At 40.1% G+C, this 19,324-nt stretch overlaps 1 protein-coding gene across 3 annotated transcripts in view; it reads right to left on the bottom strand.

Moving 5' to 3' along the window:
- srgap2 (SLIT-ROBO Rho GTPase activating protein 2) overlaps window positions 1–19,324 on the bottom strand; it is a 91,097-nt gene that overhangs the window by 42,836 nt on the left and 28,937 nt on the right. For 2 of the 3 annotated variants that reach the window (XM_060857785.1, XM_060857786.1), the window contains exon 3: window positions 4,789–4,981. In XM_060857785.1, coding sequence (XP_060713768.1) covers window positions 4,789–4,981 — 193 coding nt within the window. Of the gene's footprint in view, window positions 1–4,788; window positions 4,982–6,297; window positions 6,409–19,324 lie in introns of those variants that run through there. The other variant, XM_060857787.1, reaches the window with a different exon arrangement.

Here is a 19,324-nt window from a genome sequence, read left to right as displayed (position 1 = left end):
TCTTTAAAGAAACTTTTTTATTTCACTTTCAATACAAAGAGCTTCTCATTTTTTATTTTGGTCCTTCAACAGGCCTTTCTTTGTCTTTTATTGCATCTGTATTCTTAACATATTTAGCACTTTGTCTATAATGCAAAGACGCTGTTGGAAAAAACGACTCAGTGTTTCACTTTAATTCCTTTTGTACTAATGCAAATCGTACGTTTTAGGCAACGTCTGCAAAACTATCTAGTTCCTGTTAACTCTGACGTTATAACAGCCGTGAATAGTCGTTCTCTCACCTCTACGATCGTGTTACAGAGAAACCAAGTGCAAAGTCTCCAGTCCTTAAGAATTGTCTGCTTCAGAAATGTTTAAAGCTCTGGCCTTTACTAAGAACTGACACTGGAGACTCCTTCATAAAATGCTAAAAAAGCTTCTAAATGAATGCCAAAACCATATAAACAATTCCACACTTTTCTACAAGAGTTTATGTTCTCCATACAGGTCTCTGTGTAAGCTGTTATAATGGAAATGTATTAGAGCAATCACATTAATGAAAATGCTGTCAGAGCTGATGGAGTTCAAATCTGACCAATCGGAAGAAAGGATTTAACAGCACTGTATTATAAGGCCAAAATATCATATCATACATGATACCTATATGAATTTTTCAAAGCGACAAAAAACTTTGGTTTAGAGGACATATTTATTTTACTTTAAAAAAAAAAAAAAAAAAAAAAACAAGACACAAAGTTGATCCTTACACTAGAGATTACACACTTTGGAAAAAAAAATGGCAGATGAAAAGTCAAGAGAAAATGTCAAGAGTAGGTTCTAAATCATGGCAGCCCACAGAATTTCCTAAAACATAAAATATAGCATGTAACTCTTCTCCTGAAAGTCACTTGTTTGTTATATACATGATAAGTGGTGCCGAGAATTCAACACACTGGTGAGAATGGACTTTATGAGGCCCTGGCTTCCAGCTGGGCATGTCGCCGAGTAGTCATCAGTCATACACGTCAGAGGAGATAGGAAATGAAACTCCAGCTACCCTTTTACACACACACACACACAGCCAGGAAACCAGACACACAAACACAAAAAAGTCTCTTCGATTTAAACTGTAATGACAAGTGGATAAATACCGCAAAAAAAATTGCTCTGGAAAAACAAGTGCATGTCCATGGCTGCTGAGGCGAATGTTTATTGACAATTTTATGTTTTATGACAATTTCACTGATACACAGCCTTGAACCAAAAAATAAATAAATAAATAAATAAATAAAATTACAGGCTTACATCGGATGTAGCAGAAAGAGTAAAGCGGTGCTATGAGCCACTATTGTTAAACCTTTTAGTATAGTAGTACTGCTCATGTCTTCCTCTAACTGTGAGCCAGGAAACACATGAAATCATGCAGCGCAGGGAATCTCAAAAATCTCCATAAACAGGGGTGAGATGAGCAAAAACCTGCGAAAATCAGGGCTGAGAATATCAATAAACCTCAGAAACAGGAGTGGGAATATCAATAACATCAATAAGCAGGGCTAGGAATGTTGAAAACCTCAAAGAGCAGGGATGGGAAAATCCAAAAGTTGGCCAGAACGATCCACATCAAATGTTCCCTAGATCTACACTCCCTTTTTCACTGTACTGGTTTATATGGAGCAAATTCTACAATATAAAAATTGAATTAAATAACAAGAGGCATGTATTATAGGCTTCATAATAATAATAATAACCATCATTTCTATCCAGCTACAGATACAACATTGTTTGTGTAAACATCTTGCTATGTCTTGCTATAGTCTTGCTATGTAGTGTTTGGTGTAAATGTGTCAGATTGCTAACACTATTTATTATAATGTCCAGTTATTTATTTAAAAAAATCACGTGGACGAATAATCGACTATGAAGATTATTCCTTCGTGTTAGAAATTCTGTTGTATTTAAAGCTCTAATTACTCAACGTGCTGCATTAACATTTACTGTGCTAGCAGCTAACATTCACCCAACACTAACACCAAAAAACACACAGTTTATCTTCATATCACAAGTCACTCTAAGCACTGGAATAGTTTGACATCAGCCCTGCAGCGATGACTAGGATCGTTAAACAGGGCTAATGACCATGTGACACACATCACTCCTCACTTGATGATCGTCTTAGAAGCTCTTCCTCTTTGTGCTAGTTTCACAAGGCCGATCACATTCACTGAAATGGAGCCTTCGCTCTCCCGCCTTTCTCTTTCCTAACCGTCTTTCTGTCCCTAAAGGCATCTGTAGGGTGTAATTAAGATGTACATGGGAGGAATTGACTGGAGGAGAAATTTGGTAACTTTCAAATTTTCTTCAAATTTTACATATTCATACAAAAAGAAGATCTTAGAAAACTGCTGTTAAAACTTTAAAAGGAAAGCAGTAAAATGAGTGAACAAATCAGGAAACAAGACACAAGCAGATTTCAAGTAGATTTGTGTTACACTATGAGCCCCCCCCCCCCCTCTGTAATTTCCCAGTGTTCAAAACCCTCTACCCCTTACCACCGACTTGCCTTTTGACAAGAAAAGGTTTTGAGTTGCAGCTATCCATAGAGGCAGAGCTGTTCAACAAATGTTGTAATAACAATTACGCACAATGGCTAAGAAAATGATGACTGATGTGTCTAACGGGAATCTTTTTTTAAACTAGCGTCGGGTTGTTTGGGATGAATTTGGGCTGGAAATTTGGTAAATCTCTAGCAAACCTGTATATTTACAGTGTAAAAACTCTTCTGTCCGTGCCTTGCCACAGCTCAGTCACTTTATAACGTGCTACATTAACTCTTTTTTACCAGAGACAAAAAAAAAAAAACAGTACTTGCGCCTGTTTTGCTGTACGCAATGTTCACCATTGAATTCCTTTGTCGTTTCACACTCCACAGTGGTGCATACGTATTGTAAGAGAGCATGGTAAATGAGAAGCTGTTGCATGTCTTAATACACAAAATGTCATCAATGCTGCCTGATCCCAGGCCTCTACCACCTCTCTGACCAACACACACACATATACTTTGTAGACATTCTTCACACAGTGCAGTTAAGCCTTGTTCTGCCCAGCTGCTCTGTGTGCAGGCCGACCGTTTGGCCCTTCAGCACATGCCAGAGATCTCTGGAGAATCATCACCCTCTACCCAGAATCCTTCCTGCAAGGGGGCCTAAGGCCTCCTGACTGACAGCAAGCCTGGAAAATGCCTCACATTCCTTCATGGCACCATGCTCTTAGCAGATGCTGCTTTCACTGTGAACGCCGGCAGATGTTGGAGCTGGATTCCTGCGGTTCTGTATGTGTGAGGAGAAAGGGGTTCGAGGGATACGGCAAGAACACAGCAGAATTTCACACTTAATGTGGGTCAGAGGGATCAGCATGCTCTTGGCAAAGAGCCTTTGTGGAGTTTCCATGAAGACCGGGAAGAAATAAAAGAAGAATACGAGAGGGGAAAAAAGGAGAATTCGACTAACCATATTGTGAGAAATAAAAAGCGAAAGGGATGAGAGAAGGGAAATTCCATGAACTGAACTAAAGTGGAGTAGCAACGGAGAACTTCTGATACATGCAGAGTCTTTACATGTGCTATTTTGCAGGGATTTTACAACAGAGATGTGATTTGTTCGAGTCCCCGACCGAACCAAAAGCAGTCTTTTTTTGACCGTTTTTCAGTGGGCATGTGAGGAAAAGCTTGTGGAGCACTACACAGCGAGAGTCTACAGACAAAAATACAAAACAGACAACAGCATATGGTGAAAACGAGGAGCAGGGGTAAGAAAGAAAGAAGTGAAATACAGAAAACACAGAAAAGAGAACAGAAAGTATGATCCATTTAATATCATCTGTCTGTAATCTGCCAGAGGCAAAACTGTCAGGACCTGGAATGCCCCCCTTTGCTAAAACAAAAAGAGTCAGGTCTGTGGTTAAAATCCAGTCACACCTACTTACAGGAAAAGCAGCGTGTAACAAGTAATGTCATCTGTTATGAATGTAAAAAGACAAAAACAACAAAAAAGGAGGTGTACTCCTGTTCATTACTCCCCACATCCTTTTCTTTTACTCAAAAGTAGACCTTTCATAAAAGGGTGGAAAAGCTCTCACTTGCAAAAGACAGTTGACTGTGGGTTCTTTTGTAATTTCTTGCCAACAAGATCAACTTGCTTGAAGCATTTTGGGCTGTACAGTGTATTGATTTTCAGGTTTTTATTGCAACAATGGTCTTTTCGACATTACCAGATCTCATAAATCAAGGTCAGCGGGTGAAAAATGTAGCTAGCACTGGCAGGACTGACTTATCATTAGCCGTAGTCAGCCAAAGTAGCTTTTTCAGGGATTCTGAAGGATGCACCTTGTGTCATTTCTAGAAGGATCTTGTCCCTGTGCACAAAATCAGTTTCATAAAAGCATGGTTGTATCGGAAGAACTTGAGTGTCCTGCAGAGCCTTGACCTCAGCCCCACTGAACACCTTGGGATGAACAGGAACACAAACTCCATCTTAGCCCAACTCTTGTAGCTGAATAAGCACAAATCCACACAGACATACTCCCAAATCTAGCGGACAGCATTCCCTAAAGAGTGAAGCTTCATATAATGGCAAAGGGAGAATAAATCTGAGATGGGATGTTCAACAAGAACATATGGGAGTGACTGGTCAGGTGTCTACAAACTCTTAGACTCGTCTATTTATTTCTGAGTAATAATTAGAGTTACTCAGGTTTGAAGGAGATGTAAAGGAGACAGCACCTGGAAGCAGAGCTCTCTAAATGGGTTCTTACTTGAACTGGTGGTCCTTGGTGCTGCGCGTCTTGGCCAGGAACCTCTCAGCCAGCTTCTCCAGATTGCGCGAGTAGTCCATTTCGATCTCGGCCTTCTTGCGGAAGAAGTCCTGCAGGTCCTGAAGGAGCTGCACCCGGAGCTCGCACTGCTGGTCCAAACATTTGAGCTGTTCTATCAGCTGAGCCCGGATCTCTGCCAAAGAAGGAAAAAGAGTATTACACTTAATTCCTTTGTGGCATTTCTTCAAGTTCTGACATGTCATGCACCGGGATTTAACGTATTATCATAATCAAGCTGCAGTTCAGCAGCAGCCTCGTCAGCTATACAGAGTTAACATTCAGGTTGTGACAACATTCAGAAAGAACTAAAGGACTTTATCTCATCTCTTCATCAACATTTCATCACTTAACCCACCCTGGAATGTAGTGTTGGCTGTTAAACACAAAAAAGATTATTATTATATTAAACGTAAATTATACGTTTCCATTAAAGTTGCAACCGTAACCATACAAGTGTTTAATCATGAGCAGTGTACAGGTGGATGAACAGTTGTTTATTCATTAACAAACACAAGTTTCAGTTTCATACATACTAACAACTAAACTCAAACTCACTGTTTTGTCTAAGCAGCTATAGTCTTTATTATCGCCCAATAACGTCACTCTGGCGCTAAAACCATAATCAAAGAGAACATGCAGGTTGTCATGCTAAAGAAACTATAAAACCCAACACACTATAGACTCTCGTATCTAAAAACAAGAAAAACCTCGGACAGATTTATTGTTTAACTGTTTATATATACAGATGCTGTCCAATTTGCTTCTGTAAATACAGTAACAAAAGCATATATGTAAACATGGCAGCCAGAGCTACTGATCCGTGATTGATCTGCGCTGCTATAGAAAATCATTTAAAACGCACTTTCGGCCCAATCAGAATCGTGCATTCAACATGACTATGGTGTAGAACAAGTATAGAAAAAGTATATCCCAACTTATAAAGATTCAATTCACACCCAGTTCTGTTCTCTCAACAGAGCACTGAACCATGGCCTCAAATTAATTTACTCCACTTCCAAACTGCCGGACAACTAAAACGCTGAATTATGCAGTTTTCATAAACTCCCAAGAGCTTGGTAGACGGCTCAAGTTGCTGTACGACTAAAACACCCATAACACCGCTATTAGGAAAGGAAACTATGTTGTAATCTGATGACTCTATTAAAAACTACCAGTGGAGACACTGTAAATGTTGCCGAAAATCACACTCACTAACTCCTCAGCACAATTAAGGAAATTCAGAGAAAAAAAAAAAAAAAACACGACGTGAACCGGGATGCATTTTAATAAATGTGCTCCGTTGAAAAATAAGAATAATAAAATAATGCAGGTAATCAAATGTCAAATTCGAAGAGAGCGGTTAAAGAAATGAAGACATGACTTCCATACATACGCATTCAAACATACACTTGACATTCAAGACAGACTTATTCAATAATCTGGGTTTACCTTTGCATTTTTTGCTATAGAGAAACCTGATGACTTTTTTATCCATCATCACGCTGTTCCATGCCACAGCAGAGCCGAGTGTGCGAGTCAAGCGAAAGCACAGATAGCTGTTCAGTCTCTATTGTGTTTTAAGCTGAGAGTGGCATTTCCACTGTGTCACCAAAGAGAAGTGGGATTTTCACTGTCTCTGACCTCTCTCTCTGTCTCTCTGTGTATGTCTGTGTCTGTTTCTCTCTCTGAGTCTTATTTAAGAATTCAAACTATGCTAGGCTGTTATCAAGGAAATGATGATGGTGATCGGTTTAAGCATCTTTTTTTTTTTTTTAAGGTTACTGGGGCAAAAATGAATCCACTTTTCCCCCATCGTCTCTTGTTAAAAGGATGTAGTAATGACGAACTTCTAATGAACTTGATCTTTTTTCTATTTGTGTTACATTTATTTGGTTGTTGGGGAAATTCATAAGCACGAGTTAAATCACTAACTGTTTTGACAGCTCGGAGTTTAAAAACGGTGCCATAGTAAATGCTTTCGGAACGGATTTGCGCAGTACGGTTAGTGTTAACTCAGTCAAACGGCCTATAGACCACAATTTGACAGGTTTTTTTTTTTTTTTTTTTAAATCAGCATTAAGTGGTTTGAGATTAAGAAAGTCTGTCTAAAATGTTGCTGATTAAAAGTTAGATAGGGAGAGTAACACTGGCATGAAGTTAAAGAGGTTGAGCCTCATCACTTGAAATCTATTGAAAAGTTTCTGGCCTAAATTCAGACCCAAATGTTTTAGAGATTGATTTAAAGATCAAATCCAGCTAAAAGGAACCCAGCGTTTTACCTGTTGGCTATGGTACTATGGTGGCATTCGTCAAGTAATGATATTAAAGGGTCGGCACACGAAAGAAAAACAGGCCGTAGTTTCTCGGTTGCAGTGAGATAATGACTAGGCTGGCCTGCTGGCTTGCATGCTTTGTCAACACCTGTCACATATAATTTGCCGCTTGCTGTATAATTTACTCAACCAGGAAATGAGTCAATGTCTTATCATAATGCCCGAAGATGCTCACAAGGTCTTTCTGAAACATCCTGCAATTTCTAGAAATGACACACGAACTCGCCAGGCTGACAAGCCAGCTTGATATGCCGTAACAAATCAAGCAGCCGGCATGTCACAGTTGGATTCTGACTACTTGTTGGATTTGCTTTCATTAAAGAAGACAGTGTTTGGAGAAGGATGAGGAGGAAAAGTCTTAGTTAGCGTTAAATATAGGAGTCAAATTAATTTAACCTCAGGTCTGTTATGATCTCTGGTCTGGTTTAGTCACCACAAATCAGTATGTGTCTAGAACTGGGACATGTGAAACCATAAGGTCTTGTTGAGTACCAATATCTAATTTTGCCATCATGCCTGCTTGGCAGATTTTAAAAAATAATGGAGTTGAGGTCTGTGGTGAAATCATCTAGCAAAAGGACAACTAAAATCAGTAATGTGCTCAGCAGTTAGAGCCTGAACACCACCAATACCTTGGATATAGTCTGATACAACCTCACCACAGTCACAGGGGAGATGTGCTCAGATTTTCCACAGATATCACAGTCTCATAAAAAAAAAAGGGCAAAAGAAATGCTGTCATGAAACCCATGTGGCAATCATTCTCAAGCCAATTTTAAAAATCTCCAACAGAGAAGTTGGGTTTGGGTAAAAACACTGTTCTAAATCCCCGAAAAACTAAAAATATCAAATGGAAAACTTCTCTTTTGGTCATCGTGGGAGGAACTTGAAACCAAAGGCATGGTTACGCTAAAAGGCACTGCAGAAACTATTTCTGTGCAGCGATTAAATTATGCATTAAAAGGATTCGGGAGGACAGAAACGTAATTCTCTCCTTTTTTTGTCTTGCTTTTTTATTGCAGTTTGACAATGCAGTTTTTACTTCTTGTAATCACTTATTTACAGCAGCTATTAACAGCAACTTCTTCACCAGCCTCTCTTTCTTTCTCTGCCTTGATATAAAATGGTACACAGACGTTGGGAAGAGCCAACACGTTTGTTCTGAAGACTCCTGTCCTGTACCGAATGCTGACGCTTGAGACCCCCTTCTATGAATGAATGGTTTTCTTAATAATGTGAAAAATCTCTCTTTATTTCTTAATCTGTATTATACAACACATGAAAAACAAAAATCATATAAACATGTGAAGTGAAATACTTCCTTTATCTAAATGACCTCCTCCCATTATTCTAAATAGTAGATTTTTTCAGTGATGTTTTAACTTGGCAAATATACCATAATGGAAGAACTAAGGACAGCCATCTAGAACTGATGAATACTTTATTCTCCATCGTTGCAAGATTGAAACAAGAAGATGAAGCAAAATCTGAATTACAGTTTCTTCTCATTCGTATATATAAGAAAGCACATGTCTTCCGGTTTTAATCAGACTGATCCTGACCTGACCAATCACTGCGCCATTCCCTGAGGATTCCCATGAACATTGCATTCACATTATGGATTTGTCTGTCTGAACTGTCTGAAAGTGAAGACCCATGACCTTAAGTATGCTTTCACAGCAAAATCACCTTCCCCCACTTCCCCTGGATCTGTCAATGCTGATCAAGCCTTTAAGACTCCAGCTCCATGGATGTCCAGCTGCAGGTTTATGGATTACAGGTTTATGGAATAGAGAAGATCTTATAGTTGTTTTCCCAGAATGATTGATTACCAGACCTTATCCCCAAACGAAAATGTTCAGAATCTTTGCTGCGGTCATATGCAGCTTGCATTCTATGTTGCATAATGTCTGAAAGACAACCGACTTCCTGTAATCGGTTATTTATAGCAGCTATATACAGCCATTCGTTTACTTTTGCCTCTTCCTCTCTCTTGGTTTTAATAAGACTAAATTGCTAACTCGTCGGTTTTGAAGTCTCCCTGCCATCCCTTTCATAAAAGCTTATATAGATTTCTACATAAAGAAATCTTTACCAGATCAGTTCAGTACCAGTATGTTCAGTACTGTGTTTTGTACCACATACTGCCCATGTACTATGTTCAGTACTATGTTTTGTACCACATACTGCCCATGTACTATGTTCAGTACTATGTTTTGTACCACATACTGCCCATGTACTATGTTCAGTACTATGTTTTGTACCACATACTGCCCATGTACTATGTTCAGTACTGTGTTTTGTACCACATACTGCCCATGTACTATGTTCAGTACTGTGTTTTGTACCACATACTGCCCATGTACTATGTTCAGTACTGTGTTTTGTACCACATACTGCCCATGTACTATGTTCAGTACTATGTTTTGTACCACATACTGCCCATGTACTATGTTCAGTACTGTGTTTTGTACCACATACTGCCCATGTACTATGTTCAGTACTATGTTTTGTACCACATACTGCCCATGTACTATGTTCAGTACTGTGTTTTGTACCACATACTGCCCATGTACTATGTTCAGTACTGTGTTTTGTACCACATACTGCCCATGTACTATGTTCAGTACTGTGTTTTGTACCACATACTGCCCATGTACTATGTTCAGTACTGTGTTTTGTACCACATACTGCCCATGTACTATGTTCAGTACTGTGTTTTGTACCACATACTGCCCATGTACTATGTTCAGTACTATGTTTTGTACCACATACTGCCCATGTACTATGTTCAGTACTATGTTTTGTACCACATACTGCCCATGTACTATGTTCAGTATTATGTTTTGTACCACATACTGCCCATGTACTATGTTCAGTACTATGTTTTGTACCACATACTGCCCATGTACTATGTTCCTACATATACCACCCACATTCTATGTTCAAAATCATTGGTGTCCTATGCTGTCCATGTACAAAATTCCACCTCCGGACCTAAGAGAGATTGTGGGACTACAAAGATATGAACCCTCTTGTCTTTTAGAGAGAAAATATCACATTCAGCAAATTATCAACAGGTCATTTATACTATCTATAGCACAGAAGTGCTCTCTAAATCAGCCTACCGTGCCGCAACCTGAAGATGTTTTCTTTTCTGAGCCACTGAGCTCCACCTTCATCTCCCCAGCTGTCATTCCACTAGTTTCATCACCGGTTGTCCTAGAAGACTGCGCCTAAAATCTGTCATGTTACATTATGTTCCCTAGGCTCAGCGTTTCAATCTCTGGGGGAGGAGCCATGCAAGACAGAGAAAAACGCAAGAGACTGTGATGAGAAGAATCTCCAATTGTTCTAGATTCAGAAAATTTGGTGCAATAGGCTTAAAGGAGTAGCAGGAAAATGGCGAGTGGTGCAGCAGGTAACACTGATACTCTACAGTTACAGGGATCCCTGCTTCAATCCTGAGTTCAGGTTAATAACTGTCAGGTGTTTCACATGTCCTCCCTATGTCTCAGACCTTCCAAAACCCTTCCAGTAGGGGAATTGGCTATGCTAGGTGTGAATGTGTAAGTGTGTGGTCCCTACAATGAACTGGGGACCCAACTAGGCCTTGCTTCTAGTGTTCCTGGGATAGCTTCCAGAGCCATTATGATCCTGATAAAGATAAAGCAGCTATTGAAAATGAATGAATGCCTGGTGAGTGGTTATCTGTGGCACTTTAACCAGAATGGCCAAATAATAGACCGAACCAACCAAATTAAAGACCTCATAAACCCTGCTTTTATACTTGATATAAAAATCACAGCTGAACCAGATCAGATCCTACAAACTGTCACACACAATCAGCACCTATGCAGTGAAGGCACTTTTCTATGAATCCAGCAAAAATGTTCGGTGCTGCCGTGTTTGATCGCTATTCTGACGTTTCCTTCTCCGTCCCACAGATGCAGATACGGAAGAAAGGGATCTTAAAAACGGATCATTTTTTTTTTTTTTTTTCAGATGGTGAATAGAAAAGTTTAGTGGAGTTTGAGAAGTTAGGTTTCAGCTCTAGAGAGTGGGTTTGGCTGGAAACATCAGGGAACATTGTAAATGAGCGATGTTGGGGAATATTATAAAAATATATATTCCTTGATTTAGAGCCAGGAATCTGCTGCAAATTTTAGTAGGATCTCAAAAGACAGCCGTGATGAATCTGGAGCACATCAGTGAATCTCTTTGAATTATGGCAAATTAAAATAATTTCTGGGTTGACAGGACAATCACAGCCACTTTTTCAGCAGTGTTAACCCATATATATCATGATGGAATCAGGGCACAATATCAGGATACACACACATAACATGCCTGAAGAGACGAGTTTATACGTCAGTGGCACCAATCTATAATGAGTCAGAACACAGCTGTGCATGTGCATACGTACACATGCATAGATTCATACATGTGTGGAGTCACAGAACACTCAGCATTGTGCAACACTGAGCCACTTTTGTGTCTTGAACTTTTACAGTCCACATTACAAAGGCCATAATGACAATAATGAAACAGGATGCCTAAAAGGGGGCAGTTGTCTTTCCAGAGAGGGGGCTGGTGCATGTTTTTACGTCACTGGTGCAGCTCAGAGGAAGCCTTCATTCATCTTGACAAACAGGAAGTGGAGGACATTGAGAAGAGAGAGGAAGTGGGCTTGCTTTGCTTAGGAAACAAAAGAGATAGGGTTCAAAATGCAAGAGTCTGAGAGGGGAAATAAGTCGAGTAACGAACAGGTCCGGTTTACACAAGTCTGTGCATTTTACCTCTTCTCAGAGTAACGGTATTAATCTATGATCAGCTTCTGCGATGTGTATAGCTAAAGAAACAATTTCATCAACTCTACTTTTTCACCCCAATTTTGTGAATGGGGGTCATAATGCAATGCCCAATTGGTTTAAAATATAGTGACACTGTGAGTAAACACAACATACTGAGCATTTTTCATTATGGTGTCAGCTTGGTTGCATCTACAACATTCATTTAAAAGACAAAAACATGAGAATGGTATTGGATTAAGCTTAAATTATCTGGTGTCAATACTGAGAGGTTAACAAATCATTATAAGGGACAGAAAAAAAAAGCCCGAATCACAATGATGTAAGCAGAATATAATTTTATTTAAATCACAGGTCCATCATAAGAGGATCTTTATTGTATATTCAGACACAGACAGCACATTGGCATTCAGTCTGTTATAAAATAGTCAGCCAAGATTTTATCGGGATCATCTCCTACAGTGTGACGAGTAATAATCTTAAAAAGAACATTGTCGCAGCATGGCGTAAAACCCGCTTTATGCTCAGAAATGTTCATTTTGGTCCGATGGCTGCATTTAGGCCTGCGTGGCTGCCATGTCTCATACTATTGCATTGCCTCGGGGCCCTTACTGCAATTTTATCCAGTGCTCAATATTATTGTTCACAAAGATTGGATTTGAGTTCCAAACATGTCAATCCTAAGCCCCTGATGAAAAACACAAGCTGGGGCAGTTTAATTTCAGCTGGAGTAAAGGAAAGTGGATGTTGGAAAATTGAAGATTTTAAAAGAAAAACTGAAAAAATTTTATTGCTCAAGTTAACTGCAAAAATAAATAATCAATCTTGCTAAGACTGACCTGTCTGCTTTGTGTTGCTCAAACTGAGCGTCCTCAAATTGATGAAGAAAAGCCTCATTATGGCCATTTGTGATCGGAAACCATCTTGGGGATCATATGGCAAGATACAGATGGAGAGAAATGAAATAGGGTAGGGGGGAGGTAGAAGAGGGAGGGTGAAGGAAGGAAACGAGCGACTGCGTGTTGTCATGCCACCTCTCAGTATGCCAATGAGCATCAGAATGAAGAAGTGGAAAGGGACAAGGTCCCATTACAGAGCAGCTGTCAGAGCAAAAGAAACCACCAGAGAAGAGGAACAAAAGGACAGGAACTGTGTGTGTGTGTGTGTGTGTGTGTGTGTGTGTGTGTGTGTGTGTGTGTGTTTGGCTTTGCACGCATGTGTATCATTAAGTGCAAAATTAACGCAAGCTGACAGACTATCATCAAATCTTTTACCCCACCAATTTCCATAATCAAAATGGTTACTATGGAAACCATCTTTCGTGCACCATACCCGAGACACCAAGGTATGAGATTAAAAACGGTTAACAATCTGCTTGATTAATCATTAAAACGGTTAACTGGGATGCTGTCGGCATGCTCATATATCCCTACAGCCCACCCCCCTCTCGCATGATGCAGTTTCCATACACAAATCCTTACATACATGAATCTGACTTGATTATAAATTAAATACCCAGAGATGATACATTTAGATGATTAAACCATGAATGAAACATGAATGATTGAAATACTGAGAGAAAAATAAATAGGAATCATCGACAAACAGGCCAAACCTAAAGCTGACAAAGACCACAAAGCGAGAAAGCAGAAACAGGAGACTCAATTTCATCATATTGGAAAACTATAGCTGAAATGTGAAGGACACACACACACACACAGACACACACAGAGACACACACACTTCTTCTTTCTAGAAGGCCATTTCTACAGCTACACATGCAAAAAGTATTTAAGACCAATTCCGGTCTTTAAATATTAAACTTTTGAATAATGTTCGATATCTACCTCTATCAAAAGACTTTAGAATTATACATATGCATGTGTGGAGATGCACTGGCACAGCAGGCAGCCTTTACACCTCAAGGTCCACAATTCTATATTTCCATGTTCAGTCCAATGTTTCTGGGACAGGCTTTAGTTTCACAGTGTCCTTGACCAGGATAAAGAATGGCATTATCAGGCATGGTACAGCACCTCTGGAGTCCTTTATGCATGGACCCAACAGGCGCAGCTTGGAGGTGCTGGTATTTGAACTCTCAACCTTTTTCCTCTGTAGACCAGAACCTTTACCACTGAACCATAACAACCCTTAAAAGCAGACCTACTGGGTGGTGATTTTAATTTTAGCCCTTAAAACCCATGGAGTAAAAACACAAATTGTTATATCCCTCGCTAAGTACAACCATTACTCAACCAGTGACATTAACATCCAAAGCACTGAGTAGCCTCTTGGAACTAGAATGATGCTTTTAAAACATGGCAAAGAACCGCAGAATTGCCGCACAAAAGAGTTAACTACAGACAATGAGTGAGGTCCAAAACTGGCTCCTCCAAAGCCACCATGGAGAAAGACATCCTGTTGTGGAACTTAGATTAGCATTCAGGGACTGAGGAAAAGAAGTTCAGTTGCAGGTCTGAGAAATGCCTTGAATTTTGATCGGTTCACTCAATGAGACATTGCAAACAGGATTGTTGACTGAAGCGGTGAACCATGTCCATCCTTCTGATTGAGAGCAGCCATCCTTTATAACATTTCTGTACATGACAACAACAGAAGGTGACTCGAAACCGTCCTGCTCCCTCAGGCAAGCACTTGTCCCAAATAGGGCCAGAGAAAGGGTACTGAGCAGGGGGTGGAAATCCTACAGAAAGTGCTAGAAGGAGTGATCGAGAGTGTAGGAAAAGAAAGTTGACTCATTGCAAAGCCTTCTGTCCCAGGTCACACCTCCTATCTGTAACATGGCAGGAGGCCAGGCTGTACTTATGAAATTGGGGCAGAGATGGAAGAAAAAGATACAGAACGAGGCATACAGCCAATGGTTAAATACATTTTTGAAACAGCCAACAGTCAGAGAACAAAAAGCAGGAGTCAATGGCTGCTGTGTTACATGCCATACTTGTTTAATACTATATATTTATTCAGCTTAGTTAACATCCGATGGCCTGAATTTAACAACCTCTCTCCTCCATGCCACACTGAGCATTACGATACTGCTCTGGAAGAGCAATTGGACGTCGTCAATTAGCGATTGGCACACAGGGATGTTAATGCTTTCACTAGTCCATTAGTGAATAGATGCTGCTGAAGATAATTGCTGAGCAGCAATCAGGGTCATTTAACAGTCCAGGGAATCAACTGGCTTGTGGTTTGTTCCCAAGGACAGGCATGCTCAAGGAAAAAGCTTGAATGCTGAAACTTTCAGTTTGAAAGCATAATACTTTCTTTCTTAAAAAAAGACTCAACCTGTCATCTGCCTCTAAAACAAATAACCTGTGATCATAGCACTGCATATCTGTGTGTTTGAGTTCGCTTAGATTTCATAATAAATTGGAGTTTTCCTTCCTGACAAACATAAATTCTTTCAGACTCCCAACTACAAAGTGTCAAATAAAGCTACTTGTTCCAGTTTTGACAGCATATTGCTTTATGTACGTGTCAGAAAATTGTGAAGCTGATCCTCAGCAGCAATTTATCATCTAACTGAACTTATCCGCGAATTACCGCAGCACATGTGCTGATATTCGGGTGTCCGAGGAGGGAAAATACAATTTCTTGTAGATCTGCCTCACTTTAGGACCCGGGTTTGGCACACCTCGAGTAAAACCATTATGCAGCAGTCTTCCGTTTACAGACAAGAAGCAGATCATTGAGGTGACTGTTTTCTCAGATGGCCGGACGACGTTCCCATTCAAACTTAAACAATAGGACAAACCAGAACCACTCTGCATTATGCTAGTACATGAGTCATCTGTGTGTAGGCTACGTATTCACAGACCAAACAGCTGGTCATTGCTTTAGTCTGTGCGGAAAACAGGCGGAGTAACTGATTCTGCACCAGCTGTTTAACTGGGCTTTGTGTGTACAAAAGAGCAAAGTCCTGTAATTCACTTCACCTTGTGGATCGCTCATCAAAAATTGGGATGATCTGTAAGTTTCAAACAAAAAAGATTTTTCCAAACCAAAGTTGTGCAGTGGGTAGCGTCACTTCCTCACAGCCCCAGGGTACAATTCCTGAGCTTGTGTTACTGTCTGTAATGAGTTTTAGGGAAGTATTTGATGCTAAAATAAAGCATTTCCAGTTGATAATGAAGTGAAAGACACAATTTTCTGACTGGAAATCGTAACAGAATTTTAATAGAAATGTTAACGTCACAAAAATGCTGCAACTTGTAGGCAAAGTCACCTCCTGGTGCTGCTGTGTATTTGTATTCTCACACAATCGTTCACATCACATCTCCTAATATTGCACTGTAAATCTTCCATTCCTCCCACTTGACACCGTCTCTAAAATAGACACTTTTATACAAAAAAAAAATTCAGGAAAGAATTATCAACACGCCCACAACCTTGAAGCAATGAAATGACCTTCTGTTTGATACTTGAGGGTTTACCTCACCTGGGCCACTTCCTTAACTCATTCCCTACTTCACCTGGCTTCTTCTGGGCCTAGAGCAGAGAGTGGACTAGACCATCTGTACCACAGTCTGGCCCTCCTGTTCCTCTCCCCTGGAGAAGTGTAGTGCACCGGGTTCTCCAGGCCCCGGAAAACCAGCCTGCCATCTGCCAGTGCAGATACGACAGCCAGAAATTACAGGCTCCTCTCCTGAAGCTCCCTCCATCCCGACTCTCCCAACCAGGTGAGCTCGAGGCAAACAGGACATCTCAGAAAAAAGAAACTAATGAGAAACAGCATGGCACCGGATACAAGGCGTGTGAATAGATTTTGTTGTAGTCTCTGAAGGAACATTGCTGAGCAGTGGATACTGTGATATAACGAGTGAAGAGTAAAATGAGACAGGGCCAATCACACAATATCACCAGATACCATTGCACTATTGAAGGAAAGAAACCAACTAAACAGAGGAACTAAGTATAATTTATGTCAAAACACAAGTAATGGTTGATCATGGAGTGAATTTGGACCTAATATATTCACACACACCCACACCCAATTTCTTCATGAACCTGGATACTGCTGCGAACTTTGTTTACAAATGGGCAACACATTATAATCAGCTTTACCACTAACCATGGGATTTAGAGTAGGGGTTGGGATTAATCTAGCAGCGCTGTCAGGAAGACTCATGCAGTATAATCTGTCTCTGCCATACCCACCTACACGCAGTAGTGACTGAAAAGTAAATGAAAAATAAAAAAAGGCTTAAGGCGTTACAAACAAGTTAATGTCAAGTTAATGTTAGTAAATTAATTAAATGCAATGACCTCGATCCACAAACCTCAGGAAGTCACGTACACAAATACGTCAGTCAGTCAGTCATTCATAAAGAATCTATAGATTTCTACATCGTCCGTGAATATTCAAATCTTATCCATCATTTCTCTACTGAAAAACGTTTAGAAAATTTGCAGAAATCATCACTTGAAACATTGTGTGTGTGAAAGAACAATATGTCCTTAGTCTGTTATTTCTATCCTCAGAGGGCTGTGAGGGATGGACCTAAAGACAGTGAAGATCACGAAAGACAAGAAGAGAACATAAGAGCGATAAACACGTCTACATTTTCTCTCTCTCTCTATCTGTTTCTCTGAGAATCTCATTAAGCCTCCTGCATCTTCTACTTCTTCTGTCATGCCGCTGAAGGATTACACTCTGTTCTTACTGCCCACACTGATAATGCTGAAGAGAGAACCAATGCCAGTATCGTGCAATAACTAGACCAATAACTCAACTAAAAAGCAGGCAAGCAGCCAAACACTTTATGATACAATACTAAACGTTAAGGTCCACAACATATAAGAGCTAAGAGGTTTTTGACAGAAAGGAAAGTCAAAGTGCCTTAAAAAAGTCATTATTTTCTTAATGACATTACTTAATGTCGTGGATGTTGTTAGCTTAAGTTACTGTAATTTCACAGCGGCTTTCTCAGAGCCGTGGCACAATTATAGTAGAGGACAAACTCACGGAAAGCAAAGCAATGTACTTTATCCAGTCCAAAAGAGAATCTGATGATTACTGAGTCACTGAAAGGAAGGAAGAAGGGAAGAGGACGAAAGAAGGGAGGGGGGGGGGAGTGAGAGGAGGGGAGAGCAGTAGGAAGGGGAGGGAGGGAAGAGAAGGAAGAGAGGGAGGGAAGAAAGGGAAGGAAAGGCAGGAAGGAAAGGAAGGAAGGATGGAAGGATCGGAGGGTGGGGCGGAGTTGGGGAGGGAAGGAAGAAAGGAAGGACGAAAATAAAAATGAAATTGAAAGGAATAAAATAAAGAAACAAAAAGCAATCAGTATTTAACAAAACAGAATGAAGAAAAGGGAAAAGGGAAGGAAATGGAATAGAAGAAAGGAAGGAAGGAAGAAAGAAAGGACCAGATTTGAATGAACTGGACAATCCAAGCGTGAAAAAAAAAATCTGGATATCCCAAATGCAGGCTGCATTTTTTTTTAAAATACAGAACAGAGTTCGCTCAGTGGACACTATCAGTGAAGCAAAAAGGACAAACCATTTATCAGCAAATACTGCAATGCTCCAACGGCAGAGATGGTGGTGTTTCATACAGATTTGATCAGTTTCTCAGAGGATAATAGCCTAATTCATTTTAACCGACATGTCTACTGTGTCCAAAACATTTCACTTCTGAAACTCTTCTTACGCAGGCCTTATCATAAGTTCAATCAGCATTCCAAACCCCTCATGGAGAGGGGAAAAAAGATAAGGTGGATTTTTGCTCTGATGCTTCTGCCTATACCTTCTACCACCAACAAGGTATAGAGCACAATAAGTATAATTACCCCAGTCATCATCCCAGCAGAAAAAGAAGCATATATAGCATCTAAACACTGGTGTTCTCAGACTTATGACTTATTTACAATCCGACACAAGATTGTATCTTATCCTTCTGCATGCTGAGCTAAAGGAAAACAAACAAGAATGCAATAAGGAACTGAAGAACGTAAAGGGTGACATGGAGTGCAGTATGCAGAAGAATAAATAGGCTGGAGTCGGAGAAGAGAGACGTGCCGAGCTTATCTTTACAGTGAAACTGAGCTTTCTCGATATGGGAGATAACAACAGAACGGAGCCTGTGGCTGACAGTAGTACACACCCCCTACTCAGGGGGGATTGTGCAGCGATGTACACACATTGCACAGTGCTAAAGATAATTATACTGCAAAAAAAAAAGTACAATCCTGTGAAAATGTGCTGTTTAGGAAAGCACCAATCCCACATTTTCTTACTTCAAGTCACTTAGTGTAAGATTTGCTTCCAAGTATTTAACGATAACGGAAAATTTGTTAAATCTGATCTGTTCCATGT

The sequence above is a fragment of the Tachysurus vachellii genome, chromosome 22, assembly GCF_030014155.1.
Source record: "Tachysurus vachellii isolate PV-2020 chromosome 22, HZAU_Pvac_v1, whole genome shotgun sequence".
Taxonomy (NCBI): domain Eukaryota; kingdom Metazoa; phylum Chordata; class Actinopteri; order Siluriformes; family Bagridae; genus Tachysurus; species Tachysurus vachellii.
This window is presented reverse-complemented; position numbering and strand designations above follow the sequence as displayed.